The 23,028-nt window shown below is 44.7% G+C and overlaps 2 protein-coding genes across 6 annotated transcripts in view; one reads left to right on the forward strand and one right to left on the reverse strand.

Moving 5' to 3' along the window:
- LOC119977436 (F-box-like/WD repeat-containing protein TBL1X) overlaps positions 1-23,028 on the forward strand; it is a 418,532-nt gene that overhangs the window by 359,251 nt on the left and 36,253 nt on the right. For all 5 annotated transcript variants that reach the window (XM_038818342.1, XM_038818341.1, XM_038818343.1 and 2 more), the window contains 6 exons: positions 389-602; positions 4,232-4,364; positions 9,871-10,012; positions 13,289-13,352; positions 13,439-13,536; positions 14,034-14,094. In XM_038818342.1, coding sequence (XP_038674270.1) covers positions 389-602; positions 4,232-4,364; positions 9,871-10,012; positions 13,289-13,352; positions 13,439-13,536; positions 14,034-14,094 — 712 coding nt within the window. The remainder of the gene's footprint in view (positions 1-388; positions 603-4,231; positions 4,365-9,870; positions 10,013-13,288; positions 13,353-13,438; positions 13,537-14,033; positions 14,095-23,028) is intronic.
- Positions 1-23,028, reverse strand: part of gpr143 (G protein-coupled receptor 143) — a 161,177-nt gene that overhangs the window by 17,008 nt on the left and 121,141 nt on the right. The window lies entirely within an intron of this gene.

Genomic DNA, 23,028 nt, shown 5'->3' on the forward strand with positions numbered 1-23,028 from the left:
CTGATATAGTAATAAAGAAATCTACAGTTTGAAAAGTTATTTAAAAATCCATATAAAATAACTAAACTATGATAACAGTGGTGTTGGAATACATTACGTTTTCTAGCTCATGTCAAGGTTCAGATGTCATTCGTTAATGTCAAACTTGTGGCAAAGCTCCATTCTAGTTACTATTTACGTGCAACCTTGTTCAGCCGAATTAGTGGAATCAGATCCACATTTCTATGTCAGCGGTTTTTCAGAAAATATTATAAGGAAAGCGTTTTGGGGCATCAATGCTAAAAGGTACCAAAGGTATCAAAAGATTTATGTGTGCATGGCTTGCTGAATATCCCGTATTATTGGTTAATTTTTAAAATGTACTGGTAACCACCTCATTTTTTACTAGGATGGCACGGTGTTTGACGGCAGGCCGATTGAGTCACTGTCTTTAATAGACGCTGTGATGCCTGATGTTGTACAGAGCCGACAGCAAGCATTCAGAGATAAACTAGCACAACAGCAACAAACAGCAGCTGCATCTTCAGCTCCACAGCAACCAACGCCAAAGAATGGAGAAGCCACTATTAATGGGGAGGAAAATGGGCCACACACCATTACAAGTAAGGATTGCACAAAATCATTTTTCTTTAACCTCAAAGCAGAGTGTCTAGTATTAACGCTGAGACATTGGTTCACTAAAGTCCTTTGGTGTAAGAAAGCTGCTATCCTTATTTGCTCTGGCCTACATGTGATTCCAGATCCACTCCAATCCAGTTGACTCTTGACTGAAATGGCCTAGCGACTAAGTCATTAATTTCAAGGGCAACGAGGGATGGGCAACAACAGCGACATCCACATTCCATGAAATTAATGATTTTTTAAAAAAATCAATATTTCTCTATACAATGGCTAGGAATCATATTTCAACAAACTCAAGATCAGAACAGTAAATTTCAAAAACCAAAAATAGATCAATTATGTCAAAGTGGAAGTTGTAGAATCTCAGATCTTGGTTTTAAATATTATTTTTACTTTGGATAAAAACACAAATTGTTATGCATTTGTCGAAGCCTAAATCTTTAATAGTGAGGATAATTGTGACAATTTTTCAGAAATCTTGGGCGGGATTCTCCGCTACCAGGCGGGGCGGGGGGTCCCGGCGTAGCGAAGTGGCGCCAACCACTCCGGCGTCGGGCCTCCCCAAAGTTGCGGAATTCTCCGCATCTTTAGGGGCCAAGCCCTCACATTGAGGGGCTAGGCCCGCACCGGAGTGGTTGGCGCCACGCCGACTGGCGCCAGCGGCCTTTGACGCCGGGGCTGGCCGAAAGGCCTTCGCCGGTTCGTGCATGCACCGGTGTGTCAGCTGCCGCTGACGTCACCACCGGCGCATGCGCGCTGGGGGATTCTCTTCGGCCTCCGCCATGGTGGAGGCCGTGGCGGCGGCAGTAGAAAAAGAGTGCCCCCACGGCACTGACCCGCCCGCCGATCGGTGGGCCCCAATCATGGGCCTGGCCACCGTGGTGGCACCCCCCCCCCAGGGTCCGATCGCCCCGCGCCACCCCCAGGACCCCGGGGGCCCACTCGCGCCGCCGATCCCGCCGCCACCAGAGGTGGTTTAAACCATGGCGGCGGGAGAGGCCTCTCAGCGGCGGGACTTCGACCCATCGCGGGCCGGAGAATCGCCGCAGGGGGCTCGCCGATCGGCGGGGCGTGATTCCTGCCCCCGCCAAATCCCGGGTGGCAGAGAATTCCGGCCACGGCGGGGACGGGATTTTCGCCGGTCCCGGGCGATTCTCCGACCCTGCGGGGGGGGGGGTCGGAGAATTTCGCCCCTTTTGTCTGTGTTGCTCAAGCAGTGGGCAGATATGATTAATCACATCTTTAAGTGTTAGTGTGTCATTAAAATCTCACCTTGCTCCTTGGTCGGCAGTCAGTTCATTCTAAAGGAGTAATCACTTTGGCGTCTGTACGTTAGTACATGTGTACAACCTACATAAGAACATAGAGGCCAGAATTTTACATGTAAACCCGACCTGAAGACTAAAAGCGGACCAAAATTCATCGGGGGCGTGGCCTGACGCCATCGCGCCCTCGTGCAATATTTTGGTCGGTGGATGCTGGCGTGAGTCAGAAGCGTACCCACCGACAATCATGACGCCAATTTAAATTAATTAAACACCAATTTGCTTGGGATTTTACGTGTCTCGTTTGCTTTTACCTTTAGCATGCAGGCAGATTGGCCAGGAGGTTCTTTACGTTTTAGCTGCAACCTTGATACTGCAAGGGATTAAATTCAGGGCTAAATAAAATTAACAAATGCGTCTGGGGATTCAGGCCTGTGTCTGACTGTGCTACTCAGACACTCGTGGCGCAGTTTTATTCCTTTACGGGTCAACAGATCCCTCAGACAGCTCCTCCGCAGCTGTCTCCCTGAGGGAGCACGTTGGAAGCGTCAGCCCACACATTGCCTTTCCTCGACATCTGCCCTCCCTCAGCAGCGCTTAACCGTTAATTGGCCATCCAGCGTAGTATCGCGTTAACATCGCAATCTCGGGCAGGAGCGAGTTTCGTATCCATTCACTGCGGCAGCGACTTCAGGAGCGCCTCAAACCTAAAATTCAGGCCAGTGTATTCAAAAGGTCCGCGGAATATTTCACCATGTGCAATTTAATCACACGCATCAACACTGGAGACCCAAATTCAAATTTCATTTGGCACACATCTTGAGATAAAAATGCCAAGTTCAAAAATATCACTAAATTCCTTACATTAAACATGAGGAAAAGCTTAGCTGCCAGTGATTAGAATCTGGAATGCATTACTTGAGAGTGTGGTGGAGGTAGATACAATTGGGGCTTTCAAAAGGGAACTGCAAGGTTATGGATAAAGGGTGGGGGAGGGGAGCAGCTGAGTTGCTCTTGCGTCGAGTTGACATGGACAGACTGGGACAAAATGGCATCCATCTGTGCTTATAGTAACTCTATGGGCATAAACTACCGGCTGTGTCCCACCGGAATTGGGGCGTAACGCAGCTGGTAGGTCCCAGGAGAGGCCTTCCCTGAGATTGTCAACGGCTGTTATGCCTCATGAGATCTAACCCACAATGGGCAAGACCCAATTTCACATGGCTAAGTGAGCTTAAGAACCCGCTTAGCCATGCTGATGCCTGATTGAGCGTCCACCCAGCATTAATTGGCCCCAGCGGGGCGCTGTTCAGTACTGTTCCCCACAAATGAGGACTGTGAAGAACAGCACTTGAGGGGTCTCCCAGGTGATTGGACACCCCGGGTGGTTTGCCTCCAGGCACCGTACACGGCCACATGGGTACCATGGCACGCCACCCATGTAAGGTGGGGTGCAGGGAGGGGACCGAGGACCCCCTATAGGTGAGTTGGGGCATTGGGTGTCTGGGGGTTGCGGCAAGGGGGTGGGTGATCGGGGTGGCATTTAAAAATGGCGCCCTGATCCCTTTGGAGCTCCTCAATGCAGGAAATTACGCTAAGTGCAACCTCAGGGGGCATTCCCTCCGAGCCATCAAAGGAAAACAGAATGCCGTTAGCTTGTGGCGTCATTCCCGGAGTTGACCCACTCAACCTGCCCAGAATGGACTCTTTGTTTAGTTGGATCGCGCCCTATGATTCTACTGCAAATAATACCATTCTATTAATGTAGAGATTGATTGGAGGGGGTCTTTTTCTCGCCAGTTATCTTCCCTGCTCTCAAGTGTTGATGCTTTTCTGAGGTACAGCTTTATGGGGCCAAATACCTTTTAGTACCCTACCTGTTCATGGGTGTGAGGCTCAACAGTGTCATTTGACAGATTGTTCAACCAAGAGGGCATCAAAGCCATAGTACAAGTCACTTTCCAAGCCATAGTGCAAGTCACTTTCCCAAAATGATGTGCATCATCATTGGATAGGAGCCATCCAAAGGACCTACCCTTTTCCTAAATTATTGATGCAAAGGCTAACTCTAGCACCTGTACTGTTGTTTTGGTTAAGTTCAGCTAGTTCATCACAAGACCAGAAATTGGATATGTAATCCCCTTGATGGTTCATCCAGGGAAGACGGTTTTGAAAGTTTAAAACTGCTTCTTAAATAAAAGAATGAAAACTCTTGTACACGTAACAATACTGTTCTAGTGACTAATCTTGCCAACTACATTGTGACTGGGTCTTGTTTTATCAAACAAAGTGATTTTAGATTTTTTTTTTTCTGAATGACTGAAATTTTAAATGACTCTTTGCAGATAATCACTCTGACGCAATGGAAATAGATAGAGATGTTGAAATTCCTTCAAACAAATCCACAGTCTTAAGGGGTCATGAATCTGAAGTATTCATTTGTGCCTGGAATCCAGTCAGTGACCTTTTGGCATCAGGGTAGGTACCAAATTGGAACAAGTTAAGTAACAAACGTTGTACAGTAATAGTGTTGTCCTGATATTTATTGTAAGATTATGTTACTCTTTCACCCTTACCAACTAGCATTAGAATCACGTTGTGCAGATTGGCTGTGTACAAACGCGATTGGCAGAGTGTAGACCCCTGACCCCATTAATGGATATTCATGACATTTAATGAAAACACAACCAATGCTGTCAATAGAGCAAAAAAGGTTGCTCAGACTTCAAATGATCCATGTATAAATGGTCGATCCAGCAATTTGTTTCCTCTGTAAGAACGTGCGGAAGAGTTGAGTAAGAAGTGGCCAGTTGATAATTGCATGGCCAACATTCTATGGCAATCTAGAGGGCACCGTGATGGAAACAATGTAGTGTAATTCAACCAGGGTTACATTTATGAACTGACTTGTAGAATCATCTAAGCAAAATGTAAAACACGCTCACCCAATAATTCAACTGTCTGGGTAGAAGGTGCATCTATGAGTCCAGCATGTGGAACTGCTGAAAGTGCATCATCCGTTATAATGGATTGGGTTCCTCTGTAAGCATCCAGGGAACAGGCCAACGGTATTAAAAACACTCGTTATAAGTTATGGAGCAGCACAGGACTGCTGCCTCATAGTGCCAGAGACCCAGGTTCGATTCCGCCCTCAGATGACTGTCTGTGTGGAGTTTGCACATTCTTCCCGTGCCTGCGTGGGTTTCCACCAGTTGCTCTGGTTTCCACCAAGAGTCCAAAGATGTGCAGGTTGGCTATGCTAAATTTCCCCTAGGTGCGGTTACGTGGATAGGGTGGGGAATTGGACATAGGCAGAGGGGCAGTGCATACTCGATGGACCAAATGGCCTCTTCTGCACTGTAGGGATTCTATGAATAATATGTAACGAAGAATTGTGAAATTTCTCTGCTGAGGACCTTACTTGCCACATAGAAATCCTACCTAGTAAATCATGGTGCTAATAGGCAGTAAGGTCCCTGCAAGAGCACTATTTACAGGGGTAACTGCTTGTTTGTTTACATTAATTTCTGTGCCATGATTGTGAGGTGTTACTCTCCAGTTAGTAACTCAATGGGCTTTTTTCTGCTAATGCATTTTTGCTGGTAACTGCAAGATTTTTGTTTTGCTGAAAATAGAGATGTGCCTTCAAAGTTTTCTGTATTACACTCATCAGGGTAGCTTGCAAGGAATTATCAACAATAATGGGGGAGCAATAATTTGGACTGCATGAGAAGAGAGTGCTAATTATTTGGCAAGTATATTCCGATTGGTGGAGCTGCTGCCATGGAGAATGCAGCATGGAACAGTTAACTGCCCAGCTTTGTTTAAATGCAAACCAGCAGGTTGACTCTTTTTGGGCAAGGCATGCCCTGGGGAATGAACCAACAAATAACCATTCCCTAAGCTTTTGTTTACAACCAGCTTGTTTACAACCATAGGAAGCACATGATAAAGATTTGTTCCTGGTATCTTAGCAGCAATTATTTTTAATTCACCCTTTGTCAGTGCTCTCTCCTTCCTTTATTCCAATTGGGTCATCAGGGCATTAGGAATGGGAGCACACAGGGAGCCCCAGTCAACATTGCCAATTGGAACTCAGATGTAAGTCATCAGTTTTCTACGGCAACAGTGTGATCTGCCACGGAATCTATTACAGTTGTCAGCATGCGGTGCAGCACCGTCATGCCCTTGGAGTTATTGTAGAAACAAGAAAGATACGATGTGAAGAAACCCTGCGGAATATCTCAGACAGCATTGTACTCATCATGGTCGTAACTCTTTCTCCCAGCTACAATGCCCTCGCCGCTGTCTTCCAGAGTGGAAAGGGTGTTCAGGGAAAGGCAGCTTTCTGTGGTCCATACCACCTTCTGCATACTAGAACAAAGAACAATACAGCACAGGAATAGGCCCATTGGCCCTTCATGCTGTACTGGTTATTTCCTATATCTACTGTATGCAACCTTCTGCTGTGAGGATGTGGAGGAAATTACTGACTGCCTTTTAGGTTGTTTTGAGGTTGTGCTTGCAGAAGATTAAGGTATGCAGGAGTGAGGGTTGCAATCATTGTGACTAAGAGGGGCAGAATGTGTAGGTAGGGAGAAGAAGGAGCTAGAGTGAGGTGTGGCACAGTAGGGAAATTAGGAAAGAGAGTATTGTGAGTAACATGGCCCCAGATATGAGGAGGGAGTAACTGAAATAAGAGTTAAGATTCATGCAAACCCTGATGAGGCTGTGGAATTTTGTCAGCATTATAGCCGTGATCTAAGAGCTAAGCTCATGGATTTGACCAACTCAGTGACCTGTTGACACTGCTGGCAGAGGTGTTAGAACATAGAAAAAATACAGCACAGAACAGGCCCTTCGGCCCACGATGTTGTGCCGAACCTTTGTCCTAGATTAATCATAGATTATCATAGAATTTACAGTGCAGAAGGAGGCCACTCAGCCCATGAAGTCTGCACTGGCTCTTGGAAAGAGCACCCTACCCGAGGTCAACACCTCCACCCTATACCCATAACCCAGTAACCCCACCCAACACTAAGGGCAATTTTGGACACTAAGGGCAATTTATAATGGCCAATCCACCAAACCTGCACATTTTTGGACTGTGGGAGGAAACCGGAGCACCCAGAGGAAACCCACGCAGACACTGGGAGGATGTGCAGACTCCGCACAGACAGTGACCCAAGCTGGGAATCGAACCTGGGACCCTGGAGCTGTGAAGCAATTGTGAAGCTATCCACAATGCTACTGTGCTGCCCTTAAGAACAAATTAATCTACATTCCATTATTCTACCATAATCCATGTACCTATCCAATAGCCGCTTGAAGGTCCCTAATGTTTCCGACTCAACTACTTCCACAGGCAGTGCATTCCATGCCCCCACTACTCTCTGGGTAAAGAACCTACCTCTGACATCCCCCCCTATATCTTCCACCATTCACCTTAAATTTATGTCCCCTTGTAATGGTTTGTTCCACCTAGTGTTGCTGGAGATTTAAAAAAAATCATTGATGGGATGTGGGCTGCGCTGGCTGGGGCAGCATTCATTGTCCATCCTTCGTTGCATTTGAGAAGGTGCTGGTGAGCTGCCTTCTTGAACTTATTCAGTCCCTGAGGTGTAGGTCTACCCACCGGGAGGGAGTTCCAGGATTGTGACCCAATGGCAGTGAAAAAACGACGATATATTTCCAAATCAGGATGGTGAGTGGCTTGGAGGTGCCGGTGTTTCCATGGGTCTGCTGCCCTTATCCTCCTAGATGCTTATGGTAGTGGGTTTGGAAAGTGCTACCCATGGAGCCTTAATGAGTTCCTGCAGTGCATCTTGTAGATGGTACAATTCATCGGTTGTTGAGGGATTGAATGTTTGTGGAAGGGGGAGCAATCAAGCGGGCTGTTTTGTCCTGGACGATGTCGAGCTTCTTGTTGTTGTTGGAGCTGCACTCAGGCAAGTGGAAAGCATTCCATTTCGCTCCTGACTTGTGCCTTGTGGATGGTGAACAGGCTTTGCGGAGTAAGGAGGTGAGTTACTCCCCACAGAATTCCAAGCCTTTGACCTGCTCTTGTAGCCACAGTATTTATATGGCTAGTCCAGTTCAGTTTCTGATCAATAGTAATCCCAGGATGTTGATAATGAGGGAATCAGTGATGGTAACGCCATTGAATGTCAAGGGACTATGGTTAGTTTCTCTCTTGTCAGAGATGGTCATTGCCTGGCACTTGTGTGGTGCGAATGTTACCTGCCACTTGTCAGCCCAAGCCTGGATATTGTCCAGGCCTAGCTGCATTTGGACATGGACTGCTCCAGCATCTGAGGAATCGCGAATAGTGCTGAACATTGTACAGTCATCGGCAAACCACTTCTAACCTTATGATGGAAGGGAGGTCATTGGTGAAGCAGCTGAAGATGGTTGGGCCTAGGACACAATGCTGAGGAACTCCTGAAGTGATGTCCTGGAGCTAAGATGATTGACCTCCAAACCACCACACCCACTTCCTTTGTGCCAGGTATGACTCCAGCAGCAGAGAGTTTTCCCCTGATTCCCATTGACTCCAGTTTTGCTGGAGTTTCTGTTTAAGTTGCATCAACGAAGCCTGATTTCTATGTTCCCCAAATAGGTGTGCATTCAGCAACCAGTGCTGGTTGCACAGCTCACTCATTATAATAGCTCCCTGAACAAATTTCAAGTTGTTCCAATGCATATGTGAATAGGTGCAGGTGGTGAATAACTCTTCCCTGTATGCCCTCTTTAAAAAGGAGTGAATTTCTAGGCCACTAAATTGATGGAAATGTTATTCATCACTGGTACCTGTACATGCTCAAAATTGTTTTTGTGTTGCCATAATGGAAAGATCACCTGAAGGTGAAATGCTGAACTTGAGCACAACAGACTCATTTTTATGGGACACGCTGAGGCTAATAGTTTTTGCAGCCGTGCACATTAATTTATATTGTTCATTGTAGCAGGAAGAAAACACTTAAAAGTGATTGAAATTTAATGTTAAATTAATGATTTCAGTGAATGGCAACCAATTAAGCATTTTACACAAAGAAATTATAAACACAGTGTTTTCATTTTAATGCATTTTAATATTTTTTAAATGGTAAAATTTTAAAGTGGAAAACAAAGTCATTAAATGTTTTGTCAAGTCATTTTGATAGCATTGGTATATGCAACTAAGAATCGCAGCAATGCTAATATGTTTTCAATCTAAATTATTGAAATTAGGTATCTCCCTTATTGTACAGAAATAAGATCAGCCATTAATTAGAATTATCAGAGTAAAATGCCAAAAGCTATTTCTGTTTTACTGTAAGCTTATAAATAGGAATTCCATTAGAATCCCTGAAGTGCAGAAGGAGGCCATTCGACCCATCGCGTCTGCACTGGCCCTCCGAAGGCGTGTTCTACGCAGGCCCACTCCCCAGCCCTCTGCCAGAACCCCGCACATTGACCATGGGCAATCCACTTAACCGGCACATCTTTGGACTGTGAGAACACCCAGAGGAAACACACACAGACACAGGGAGAATGTGTATATCCACAGAGACAGTCACCCAAAGCTGCAATCTATTCCGGATCCCTGGTGCTGTGAGGCAGCAGTGCTAACCAAAGAACTGTTAAGCAGAGTTATTTCAATAAGGGAGAGGTTTCGATAAAACAAAATAAATGATCATAATGTGGACAATGGTGTAATTTTTCTGACAATGGTGTCTACTGGTATCACCACAAGATGAGCGAGATTGGGAGCACTGAACCTGTGATCAGCCACTTGTGGCACCACCTTGCCACCTAGTGGCGTAACAAGATTTGGCTGCAGAACTTGCTGTTTCCCCATCCCCCCCCCATCATACACTCAGATACTTTATAATTTATGTATGAGTTGTCACTGCTTTAGAAAAGCCAAATCTCCAAATTAGAAATAGTGATTATAAAAAGGGGTGTGGGAGAAATTTTAACAAGTACCTTTTTATGTTTATAGTTCTGGAGACTCGACTGCAAGGATATGGAACCTCAATGAAAACAGCAACAGTGGCCCCACTCAATTAGTACTGAGGCATTGTATCAGAGAAGGCGGGCAAGACGTTCCTAGCAATAAGGATGTTACATCACTCGACTGGAATGTACGTTGCTATGGTTGTAAAGCCAATTAGTAACCCTTTTGTGATTCCTTCTAATAGAAACCTATTAACCATTAACTCAATCTTTCATTTTCGCAAGTACACACCTTAACCTCATTAGGAATCTGATATAATGCTCTCAAATAAGTAGCCTTTTTATGTCAGTGAGTTACAAAATGGTGCGAAGTGTTGTTTATATTTTACTGAGTTGAAAAAGACCAATTACTGAAAAACACCTTGCTTTGACAAAGTTCTTCAAACAACCTTTGAATCCCACAGTGTGGAATACATTGTTCGTGCAGTACACAATTATTTTTTTCCCAATTAAGGGACAATTTAGCGTGGACAACCCACCTACCTTGCACATCTTTGGGTTAGAATGATAGAATTTAGGGCAGCATGGTGGCGCAGTGGTTAGCACTGCTGCCTCACGGCGACGAGGTCCCTGGTTCGATCTCTGCTTTGGTCACTGTCCGTGTGGAGTTTGCACATTCTCCCCGTGCTTGTGGGGGTTTCACCTCCACAACCCAAAGATGTGCAGGGTCGGTGGATTGGCCACACTAAATTCCCCCTTAATTGGAAAAAATTAATTGGGTACTCTAAATTTATTTAAAAAAAAGAATGATAGAATTTACAGTGCAGGAGGCCATTCGGCCCATTGGGTTTGCACCAGCCCTTGGACAGAGCACCCTACTTAAGCCCCTCATTATTAGCTACAAAATGTGTTTCTGCAATTGAATTTTCAGTTGGACTCATTGATTTAAATTCATTCCCTTAGGATTCCTCATCAATGCACAAATAGAGTGATTTCCCTGTCTGAACTGTGAAGTCCAATAACAATCTTTATAGCGCCTTTAATGTGGGAAGACATCCCAAGCTGCTTCGTAAGGGTGTTATCGAGGCCGGGCAGCCAAAGGCTGTCAGTGACAAAGATATTAAAATTGTGGATGCTCAAAAGGCCAATATTGGAGGAGTGCAGATATCTTGGAATGTTGTAGGCGGTTACAGAGATTGGGAGGGGGGAGCAAATGGAGAAAATTTGAAAACAATGAGGAGAATTTTAAATTGAGGTGCGCAAGTGCATTTTGAATCCTCACTTGTGAAATTAACAGTTATGCTCACTCTAATCTCGGCGATGAGTCAGACCAAACTGCTGACAAGGGTGCCTTAGTGCATCATGATGTGGAGATGCCGGCGTTGGACTGGGTTGAGCACAGTAAGAAGTCTAACAACAGCAGGTTAAAGTCCAACATGTTTGTTTCAAACACTAGCTTTCGGAGCACTGCTCCTTCCTCACCTCCGAAAGCTAGTATTTGAAACAAACATGTTGGACTTTAACCTGGTGTTGTAAGACTTTTAGTGCATCATGTTAATATGGATTACGGTCTTTAAAAAAATTTTTTTTAGAGTACCCAATTCATTTTTTTCCAATTATAGAGGCAATTTAGCGTGGCCAATCCACCTACCCTGCACATCTTTTGGGTTGTGGGGGCGAAACCCACGCAAACACAGGGAGAATGTGTACACGGACTCCACACGGACAGTGACCCAGAGCCGGGATCGAACCTGGGACCTCGGCGTTATGAGGCAGCAGTGCTATCCACTGCGCCCCCGTGCTGGATTACGGTCTTAAATTAATTTTCCCTGCGAAGGAAGGTGAAATTCATGGCTGGACTTGCATATGACTGTTGTGAGTGCATGTGCTGTAGTCTACATCCACTCTGCACAGCTGCAATCGTGATGTAATGGGCCAGCTTTCCAACATTAGAGACTGCAGTGAAAATCTTAATGATATCCTTAGTATAGAATTAGACAATGTGATGGCAGGAGCTCTGAATTAAAATCAAAATCAACCTGAATTCTGGCCCGTTTCAAAGGGTGTGGTAGATGGGAGCCATTTGGGAAGCATAACACTTCAACTGCTTAATGCGAGAATTTGACATTTTAACATTGGTTTTCCTGAAGTGAACAACTCTGCAGAGACTAGAGATTGAGTACTATAATGGCAATGTTGTGGCTGGTCTCCTATTTCATTTGCTATAGAATCTGGTCTTCTATTACACATTATCCAGCACCCGATTTCCTGATCTGCAGTTGGTTTATCCTTCCACTTTATCTAGCATCAGCTCTCCTGTTTCATTTTATACAGTATTTGGTGTACCTTTCCACATCATTAACCATCAGATTTCCTGCTCCACTTTAATCAGTGCAAGGTTTCACACTCCACTTTACCCAACGCCATTTCTCTTACTCCATTTTATTAGAGGATTAATGGTAGAGACAACATCAGGAAAGACTGAAATCATCCTCTTCAATTCCCAGTGGAATTCCACAATCTGCCCCAGATTCCACATCGTAGTAATAATAATAATCTTTATTAGTGTCACAAATGACATTACACTGCCGTGACGTTACTGTGAAAATCCCATAGTCGCCACATTCCGGCACCTGTTGGGGTACACTGAGGGAGAATTCAGAATGCCCAGTTCACCTAACAAGCACGTCTTTCGGGACTTGTGGGAGTAAACGGGAGCTCCCGGAGGAAACCCACGCAGACACGGGGAGAACGCGCAGCCTCCGCGCAGACAGCTGGTACCTAGCATCAACTCTGAGATGAGCGTAAAATGCTATATAATGTTCATCACCACAACTGCCTGTTTCTATCTCAGCACCACAATTGACTTCTACTTCATCCAGACTTGATATATCCCAGTTTGCTTTTTTTTTACTGGCATGTTGAGTCGCACTGTATATAAAATCCAGCTCATCCATATCCTGCAACTTCCTCATCCTATCTCACAATGGTTTATCGTTCCTGTTCTCACTAAATTGGCTCCCTGTCCCCTGACACATTGAATCCCAAACCATTGTCATCTTTCACAGATACCGCCATGGTTTGCCCAATCTCTGTCTACAATGTCCTCTCGTCCAATCTGTTAGTGCGACCCCTATACTCTTTCAACTCTGACCTCTTTTGCATCTTGCCCTCCCTCTTCTGGTAGGGCTTTCTGCTGTCTTGCTGTGTAATCAAGAGCATTCTCCCTGAAACTCTCCGGCCTGCTATTTCAAAATTTTAGAAAGGTTCTCAAAACCTACTTCTTGGACCAGGTTTTCAGTCTCTTTCTATATCTCTCTAACTGTTATCCAACGTCTGAGAAATGTTTTTGGTATTTATTATGTTAAAGGTGTATATTAAATACAGACCATTGTTCTTGTTATAAGGATGAGCTCAGTCTTTTCATGGTGGCAGTCACTACTTGTATGTTTGTTTCTTTATAGAGCGATGGAACACTGTTGGCCACAGGATCATATGATGGATTTGCAAGAATATGGACAAAGGATGGTGTGTAATGAGTTCAAATCTGTATATCTTGAAAATGCCAGACTTCTATTGAATTTTTGCATTGAATTTGAATGTTCATTTTTCAGGCAACCTCGCAAGCACCCTAGGACAACATAAAGGGCCCATCTTCGCTTTAAAATGGAATAGAAAGGGAAACTATATTCTCAGCGCAGGTGTTGATAAGGTAAGAATGAAATGCAGCAATAGTTTGCAGAGAAGCAAATATTGGACCTTTTTTTGTGACAGATAACTTATCATCCCAACCTCTGAGCGGATGGTCCTCTGCACTTTTTTTGAGCTATTTTCTCTTGTGTACCTGGTGAACACACCCATCTGCGAAAACTAGTCCCCAGGTTTTTGCTGCTGGACTTGCGACTTGGCCAAGGAGCAATGAATGTCCGCAGCTCAGTAATAATTATTCTTTTGCAATCGCCCCACACCCCTCTGGCCATTAGTTGGAGTTCCCCCCTTGGTGATGCGACTGAGATTGGGAACTTGATAACATGGAAGATCAAGGACCAATTTTTCACATCCGAGCCATCGCATTTCCAATTAATTATCATTGATGAAAAGTATGGGCACCGCGCAGTCAATTGCTCGTTAGTAGTTTTTTGATTTCTCAGACCCTCTTCCAGCCTGTTGTATTTCCTGCTGAGACTAAGAATCTCTTTTTGTTTTCAGACAACAATAATTTGGGATGCTCACACAGGCGAAGCTAAACAGCAATTTCCATTTCATTCAGGTAAAAAGAAACAATGCAGTGTATTTTGATAACCTTTAAGCAACACGAGTGTTGTAGTTTAGGTAGGTATTTACAAGGTTGTTGCATAAAATTACATTGATTCTGTGTAATTCAATCAGAAGGGGCGTGATTGTTATTCAAGCAAGCACCTTTCCATGTTTTGTTTCTGGAACCTCAGTTTTGGACGCCAAAAAGGCTGACCCTGCAACGTTGTTTCTCTGGTGGGAGACGTGGGCTGGGGATTTGCAGCCCCCCTCCATGTCAGAATGGAGGTAGAAGGACTTTTAAAATGTCGGGCGAGACCGGATTCCGGATTTCTTCTTCATTGGTGGGGAGGGGGGGGCGCATTTCAGGCCCCTTACTACGTTCATGGTGTCTGGCCGGCTTTTTCATAAGACGTGGCTCACTGTTCTTCAGAGGAGCTGTGGAATGTGGGGTAATCCTAGTCTCACATTGGGAACCAACAAAGCAACCAACTTGTGAGAAAAGTTACAGCTCACAGCATAAAAGGGACAGTAGCAACGTGGAGACAAAATCAGCTGAATAATAGGTAATGGTCAATGGGTATTTTTTGGCATGGACTAGAATTGGTAGTGGTGTTCCCCAGGGGTTGGTATTGGGAAGTTGCTTTTGGTGATGTATATTAATGATCTAGATCTTGGTGTGCAGGGGACAATCTCAAAGTTTACGATATTACAAAACTTGGAAGTTTTGTAACTTCCACAGTAGCACAGTGGGTAGCACTGTTGCTTCACGGCTCCAGGGTTCAAGGTTTAATTCTCGGCTTGGGTCACTGTCTGTGCAGAGCCCGCATGTTCTCCCCGTGTCTGCGTGGGTTTCCTCCAGGTGCTCCGGTTTCCTCCCACAAGTCCCGAAAAGACATGCTGTTAGATGAATTGGACATTGTAAATTCCCCCTCTGTGTATCCGAACAGGCGCCAGAGTGTGGCGACTAGGGGCTTTTCACAGTAACTCCATTGCAGTGTTAATGTAAGCCTTTTGTGACACCTTAAATTAATTTCATACTTCTTAATTTTGTCTAAATAAGCACACAACCATTGGAAAAACTCTTCAAAGAAGGTTTGAAATAATAGAGTAAATGAAGATGTTAAACAAATCCAGTACTCCCTTTTGCAACTGAGTAAAGGGACCCCTGTTGGGCTGAGGCGATTAGTTATTCTTGGAGCTCAGCCAAGGATTTATTATGAAGCCATTTGGCAACTGTATCAACAGAATGATGTTTTTCCAGATGGCCTCATTATGGCTTGGCTGAGATTCAAAATGGGCAGCTTAATGAGAAGGTCAGAAAAGCAATGTTTTTCAAATGGATTTTTGAATGTAAATCCATTTTTTGTGAACATGTCAATTCTTTCAGGGGGTGGCAGGCGAGTGTGAGGACCAGCAAACCACGCGCATATGTTCTGGGGCTCTGAGAGGTTGGGGAGATACTGGCAGGGGTGTTTGGGATGCTATCAAAGATTGTGAGGATAGAGGCCGGGCATGACCCTATGGTGGTGATTTTTGGGGTATCAGAAACGCCGGAGCTCATGGAGGGGAGGAAGGCCGAGGTTGTGGCCTTCGCGATTCTAGTTGCCCGGCGAAGGATTTTGCTGGAATGGCAGTTGGCAATGCCGCAGGGGGTGGTGGCCTGGCTGGGGGACCTGTACGACTTTCTCTGGCTGGAGATGGTTAAGTTTGCATTGATAGGGATCAGCGGAGGGCTTTGAGACACGGTGCGGACTGTTCTTGACCGTGTTTGAGGAATTGTTCGTCGCGGGGTGGGGGTGAAAAGTGGAGAAAACTTGTACAAACGGTGAACCGTGAGATGTGGAGAATGTTCTCTGATTTATTTATGTATTTATACTTTTGAATATGTTTGGAATAAAATAAATTTTTTTGATAATAAACAATTATTCTGGTGCATATAGGATGCATGGAGATATGAGGGCTCTTGGGAGCTATGAGGGCACATGGTAGATATGAGGATGCTTGGGAAATATGACAAAGCTCAGAACGGGCATGGGAGTGGATGGGAGAACAGATGGGGGCCGGGGGTGTAGGGGTTCGAGGGCCTAAAAGACATAATTGCAACTTTGCCAGGTTCCAGTGAATGGAGATGTCCTTCTAACCTGCTGTCCTTCTGTTGCTGACTTAAGAGGTGGCAAGTGCCACCTCCAGCCCACGTCCATCTCCCCTTCAGGAGTATAAGGCAGTGGCGTTGCTCCAGAACAGAGAAATCGCGGGTTCAGGAAAATTCCTGATACTCGTCTCCTTGGCAAAAAGGTATTAATATTTTTCAGATCTGCTGTTGTGTTGAGATGCTGGATGGCAGTACTGTATCAGTGATTGGTTAATTCAGATTACAAGTACATAAACATTGGAAAGGATTTTACCAGGCTAATTTGCAGTGATTGGTGTTGCACATGCTTGAACACCTAAGATTCACATGCTTGAACACCTAAGTTAGAAGGGTTCATTATGGATGAGCTGACATTTAAGTGGTATAATCACTTTCTTATGTCTTTCAGTGTGTCCAGTGCCACTTTACATTGTCAGTTTGTAATTTGACTTTAGTCATTTTCTTTGACCATGTGAAAAATCTAAAGGTCGCATACCATTGTAAAATTCTTAGGGCGCGATTCTCCGCAAATGCGGAGAGTCGTAAAGGCTGCCGCGAAACTGGCCGTGTTTCACGGCAGCCTTCGCAACCCCTCCCGGGACACAATTCTCCTCCCCGGTCGGGGCTAGAAGCGAGGCCCCGTGAACCACGGCATCGCAGGCTTAGCGACCGTCGCTAAGCCCGCGCGCCAAGGGTCAAGGCGGGTGACGCGCACGATGACGTCAGCCGCGCATGCGCGGATTGGACGGCTCCAATCCGCGCATGCACGGATGACATCATCACGCATATGCGTCAAAACCGCGCATGCGCGGGCCATCATGCCCCTCAGCCGCCCCGCGGACTGATCCTGCGGGGCGGCGGAGGAACAAAGAGTGCGCGGGTTTCGGACCCGCTGCCCGCGATCGGTGTCCGTGCCAATGGTGCCATGGTTGTCGGGAACGGAACTTTGCGGCCGTTTTCACGAACGGTGAGAGCAGGTGTGTTTGCGTTCGTGAAAACGGCAGTAAAGGCCTGGGAACTCGGCCCATCGGATAGGGGAGAATCGCTGTTCGCCGTATAAAACCGGCGAGCAGCGATTCGTGTCATGGGGGGGGGGAGAATAGCGGGAGGTCGGGAAGGCCCTCCCGCTATTCTCCAACCCGTCGTGGGGGGCGGAGAATCGCGCCCTTAGTATTTTGCAGAATGAAACATTGTGAATTCAGCAATGTGTTCTATGGCCTTAGAAATAGGATAGCTCTTCAACCATTGACATTCATTTGAACCTTTCAAATAACCGGAACAGCTTTTATTAAGCTTTAAAATAAATTGTTGGTGTGTTGCGCTCATCAAGGTGAGAGCTGTCAGTCTGTTGAGCCAGTGTCAACATTGAGCAGTCCCGAGAACAGTTTGATGAGAGCAAACGTAACTTTGCTCCAAAAACCTGCCTCAACTTCAGAATGGCGCCGTCCTGGCGACTTGGCACGATTCATGCTGGTCGTGGGCGATTCTCCGGCCTGGCGTCGTGCTGAGAGAATCCCGGCCCCTGTTCTTTGGGTCCCTAGAGTTTTTAGTGTGTGAATCCCATGCACCACTCATTGCAAAATACATTTTAATAATCAGTAGAGTATAGAGTAAAAATTGAAGGATAAAGATAAATCACTAGAAATGAAATTGGTCTGTGTTTATAAGGGGCGACCAGGTATATATTCCCAGAGAGTAAAATTGAAAATTAGCTCCCTAGTCTTTGAGTGAAGTACCTTCAGATGAAAACCCAGCAAGGTGGAATATTACTGTTGGGATCAGTTAGACCATAAGCAGAATTTGGCCACTTGGCCCATCGAGTCTGCTCCGCTATTCAAACATGGCTGATATTTTTCTCATCCCCATTATCCTTCCTTCTCCCCATAACCCCTGATCCCCTTATTAATCAAGAACCTATCTATCTCTGTCTTAAAGACACTCAGTGATTTGGCCTCCACAGCCTTCTGTGGCAAAGAGTTTCACAGATTCACCACCCTCTGGCTGAAGAAATTCCTCATCTCTGTTTTAAAGGATCGTCCCTTTAATCTGAGATTGTGTCCTTAAATTCTAGTTTTTACTACAAGTGGAAAGTGGAAACATCCTCTCCATGTCCACTCTATCCAGGCCTCTCGGTATTCTTTAATTTCAATTTGTATGTTGTGAAATTGTTTTAAATAAAGATTATTATAATTATGTAGCTGGTCCAAGAGCGAATGACTCACAAGCTTTAATTTATCCTATTGCTAAGCGATTACATGAATGTGAGTTCCATAGCAGGCCAGTTGTTTTGTTTCAATTATTCGGGATGTTTTGGAAACTGTTTATTTAACTACCTAAAAGCAAGAAATGTTCCACTTTCAAATGACTAATACTAAATTACCATTCATTTCAAGTGAGTTCAGGGTAATCTTCTATTAATTTGGAAACACGAATGGTTTATTTAGTGTTTCCAGATGGGGCCAAAGCTTTCCACCCTTCTCGTGGGTGTAATCTTCTGGTCTCACCGAAGGTGACCCCCCCCCTATTTCCCATTGAACCCACCCCTTCTAATCACCGGGAAACCTGTCGCGGGTGTTTGCCGTCAGCGGGATGGGAAGATCCCACTGATGAGAACATGACTAAATTCCCCCTTCCAGCCAGAATATCTGGGATTGGACGTTTTCAGAATGTTCCAAGGCACAAGATCGTTGTAAAAGAAGGATCCCATTGACAGAGGAAATTGAAATCCGTGATCCTAGAGTGAGCATAAATGTTTCTGCTGGGTAATAAAAATTATACAAAGTTTTATTATCCAGAGTTTCAGCGCAAGTTTGTATTGGACTGTAATAAGAGAGTTGGCTACTTCAGGCTGCTATTGTGTAATTACCCAATATCCCCTGCTGTAACTCACCCAAACTGCCACAGCACAAAATCTCTCCCATAATCTTCAACAGCATAATCTCTCTCCTTCAACAGCACCTTTCAAACATGCAACCTCGACCACCTAGAAAGACAGGCGTGGCAGTGGCATGGGAATACCGCCAATTGCATGCTTGCCATCACCTAGCCCTCCCCTCCCCTGTCCTCCTCGAGTGGTGCAGCACCATAGTTTGGAAATATGTCACAGTTCCTTCACCACCGCTGGCTCAAAATCCCTAACAGCACAGTGGGTGTAACTGCACCACGTGGACTGCAGCAGTTCAGGAAGATGGCTCACCACCAATTCTCGAGGGCAGTGGAGGGATGGCCAATAAAATTGCTGTCTAGCCAGCGACAAGCACATTCTGTGAGAGAATAAAGAAAATACCAAATTGGCATTTAGCCCCTATTCTCTCTGTGCTTCTTATGTGGTTATTGCACAGGTGCAGATTGACATTTCCAATAGTGGCGAACACTCAGAAATGTGTCAGTATTGAGGGGTGGAATAGCACCACCATTCCTGGCAAGTTCAGTGATGTTGAAGTCCAGAAGCTATTGTGTACCTGAAACTCCAAAGGGGCTCACACAGATGCAGCTTCGGCAGTTCTTATTCTTTAAGTGGCAAGGGACTATTAGTTCAAAAACTTTGCCTGTTTGTGCAAAATGTTAGGGTTGACCATTGCGTCTATGTCCCTATCCATGAAATAAAGAGAAGTTAACAAATCTATTGTGAATGTAAAATGTTTTCAGAATTCTCTGGACATCCCCTGGCTCCTCCCCATGCACCTTTCTTTTTGCTCCTCCCCTGTTTCCCCAGCTCTGCTTTGGCTTTCCCCACTTACTCTTCACATTACTGTGCGGAGTCTGCACAACCTCCCCGTGTGTGCGTGCGTTCCTCCGGGTGCTCCGGTTTCCTCCCACAGTCCAAAGATGTGCAGGTTAGGTGGTTTGGCCATGATAAATTGCCCTTAGTGTCCAAAATTGCCCTTAGTGTTGGGTGGGTTACTGGGTTATGGGGATAAGGTGGAGGTGTTAACCTTGGGTAGGGTGCTCTTTCCAGGAGCCGGTGCAGACTCGATGGGCCGAATGGCCTCCTTCTGCACTGTAAATTCTATGAAATTCTATACCCCCTGTAGTGATATCATGGTTGTGTTGTAATTCACCAACTGACCATTAGGAGTCTCATTAGTATATAAGTGAATGTTAGAGTCAGATGACCTCAGACTAACTGAAGAGCTGGGAGAGAGGTTGCTTGTGCGTGTTAATACTGTTATTAATCTGTTGTTTTGTATACATTTGACTCACAATTATTGTTAGTAAATTGTTTATAGCTTTAGCTACAAGTGTTCTTGCAATATAAATCAGGCCACCCGACAAGAATTACATGGTATCAGGTGTGGGGGTTGAGTTTGGAGTAACTGTCGGAATTGGCACTTGATGGAGGGACAATAACTCTTTGTCACAGCTTTACCACTGTCAGGGATGTCCAGGCCAACATTGAAGTGTAGGAAATTCTTCAAATCCCCTCGTCAGTATTCTCCCCTTCAAGTAAAATGATCAAAAGTAGAATTAACTGAGCACTGTACAATGTGCAGATTTTGCAGCTGAGGTTTACATATTAAATGTCATGAATTTGGAAAAAACATCAACCTTGTGCGACGCATTCTAGACATTGTCAGTTACTCTCCCTAGAAAACACGAATTTAAGCTTTCTCAAGAAAGCACTAATAATGAAACTTTGTGTGATTCTTTAAAAAAGAATGCAAAGACTATTGCAGTAGATTTGGGAAAGCTTTAAAGACTGCAATGCAAATCAGGTGCTGATTATTCATTTACAAATGAGTAATGGGCTGGTGCACCTTTTACGTGGTTTACACGTGCGTTGAGGTTCTTTTTTCAAAAAAAGTTTTGTTTTTGCTCATCAAGGCTTGACACGTTAGTTCCGGGAAATGAATATGTTTCAATTTCCCTCAACTGTGAAACACCAAGCTCTTTAAAGTCAGATTTAACCAAGATTTCACCTTTGCTTTCTCCCAATAATACCTTGTGAAAAGCACCCTTTCTTGCAATAGTTCAGGTTTCTTTGAATGCAGTTAACAGTTTGGGGCTGTCAGTTAGGGTTGCCCAAATTTGTTTCACACAGGATGCTAATAGTGAGTGGAATGAGAATGCTTTCACCTTTTGGTTTGGGTGCTATTGAAATCCTTTTGAAGAACCGCACATTAATTGCTAGCCTGTCTTTCCTGTTCAAGAACAGCATGTCAGGCTGTTCAAGAGTAGCGCTAATAGAATCTCGAAGAGAGTTGCTGTCTTTTGTCAACTCACTGAGTGTCTTTAAGACAGAAATAGAGAGGTTCTTGATTAATAAGGGGATCAGGGGTTATGGGGAGAAGGCAGGAGAATGGGGATGAGAAAAATTTCATCCATGATTGAATGGCGGAGTAGACTCGATGGACCGAATGGCCTAATTCTGCTTCCATGTCTTATGATTTTATGGTCTAACTCCAGGACTCATCAGAGGTCAGGGTAGGGATGCAAATGATCCTTGAATTCTGAAGTTTGATTTGCTGATGATGAAAAGTCACCTGAAACTTTAATAAATTATGTAACTATTATATCCATAGAATCCCTACAGTGTAGAAGAAGGCCATTCGGTCCATCAAGTCTGCACCGATCCTCCAAAAGAGCACCCCACCCAAGCCCACTATCATTAGACTATTATATTCATGCAGTTTAAACCTAGTTACAAGTAACAAATTTACGTTAAAGCATTTAGAGTCTTTCTTTCTGTCTTTTAATTTGTCTATCTGTGGTCAGTGAAAGCTTTTTTGTCTCACATTTGCTTCATTCATGTTCATTGCCCATTTTAGGACCACCAAAATCATATAATCTGGGTAGGTGGAGGTAAAATGGGGTGGGGGCAAGACTTCATCAAGCAGATGTTTTCCTCTTTATTGTTACATTGCAGTGTAACATGACTGTTACACTGCAATGTAACATTGACTATTGTCAATAGACATGACTAGCATGAAAATGTCACCTGTCAAACTTTTTGCCATTAATTTTCCCTCTACTTGATGCTGCCAGGATTGTGGGCAAAAAGTTTTAAAAGTCAGAGTAATAAATTGCTGTAGGGAGAGTGAGAAAGTTCAAATCTGCCCCATTAATCCGGGCCCTGGGTCACTGTCCGTGTGGAGTTTGCACAGTCTCCCCGTGTCTGCGTGGGTTTCACCCCCACAACCCAAAGATGTGCAGGATAGGTAGATTGGCCACTCTAAATTGCCCCTTAATTGGAAAAAATAATTGGGTACTCTAAATTTATTTAAAAAAAAATTTTTTTTTAAATCTGCCCCATTGAAACTTTTTAAAAACATCTTCATCCATGATGTAGAGGGCAGCACGGTGGCCTAGTGGTTAGCACAACCGCCTCACGGCGCTGAGGTCCCAGGTTCGATCCCGGCTCTGGGTCACTGTCCGTGTGGAGTTTGCACATTCTCCCCGTGTCTGTGTGGGTTTCGCCCCCACATCCCAAAAATGTGCAGAGTAGGTGGATTGGCCACGCTAAATTGCCCCTTAATAGAAAAAATAATTGGGTAATCTAAATTTATTAAAAAAAAATTTTTTTTAATCCATGACGGAGTGTCATGGTAGATAGGTTATCAAAACTTTTGGGCAGTCAGATTGGTCCATTTACGATCACAAGAAATGTGAGGTCTTTGAACGATTTTATGAAAAACATGACAACAGTTATCGATGCTGGAGATCTGGGGGATAAAAACCAAAATACTGGAAATAAATGTAACAGGAGTCTAGGAGAGAGCAATGGAATTGGTGAGGTTGATAATAAAAAACACCGGATTTCTGGTGGCAGCATGTAGGTGGAGATCGCACATTAGGTGCTTCAGCTAGATGCTCTGG

The sequence above is a fragment of the Scyliorhinus canicula genome, chromosome 14 (assembly GCF_902713615.1).
Source record: "Scyliorhinus canicula chromosome 14, sScyCan1.1, whole genome shotgun sequence".
NCBI classification, from domain to species: domain Eukaryota; kingdom Metazoa; phylum Chordata; class Chondrichthyes; order Carcharhiniformes; family Scyliorhinidae; genus Scyliorhinus; species Scyliorhinus canicula.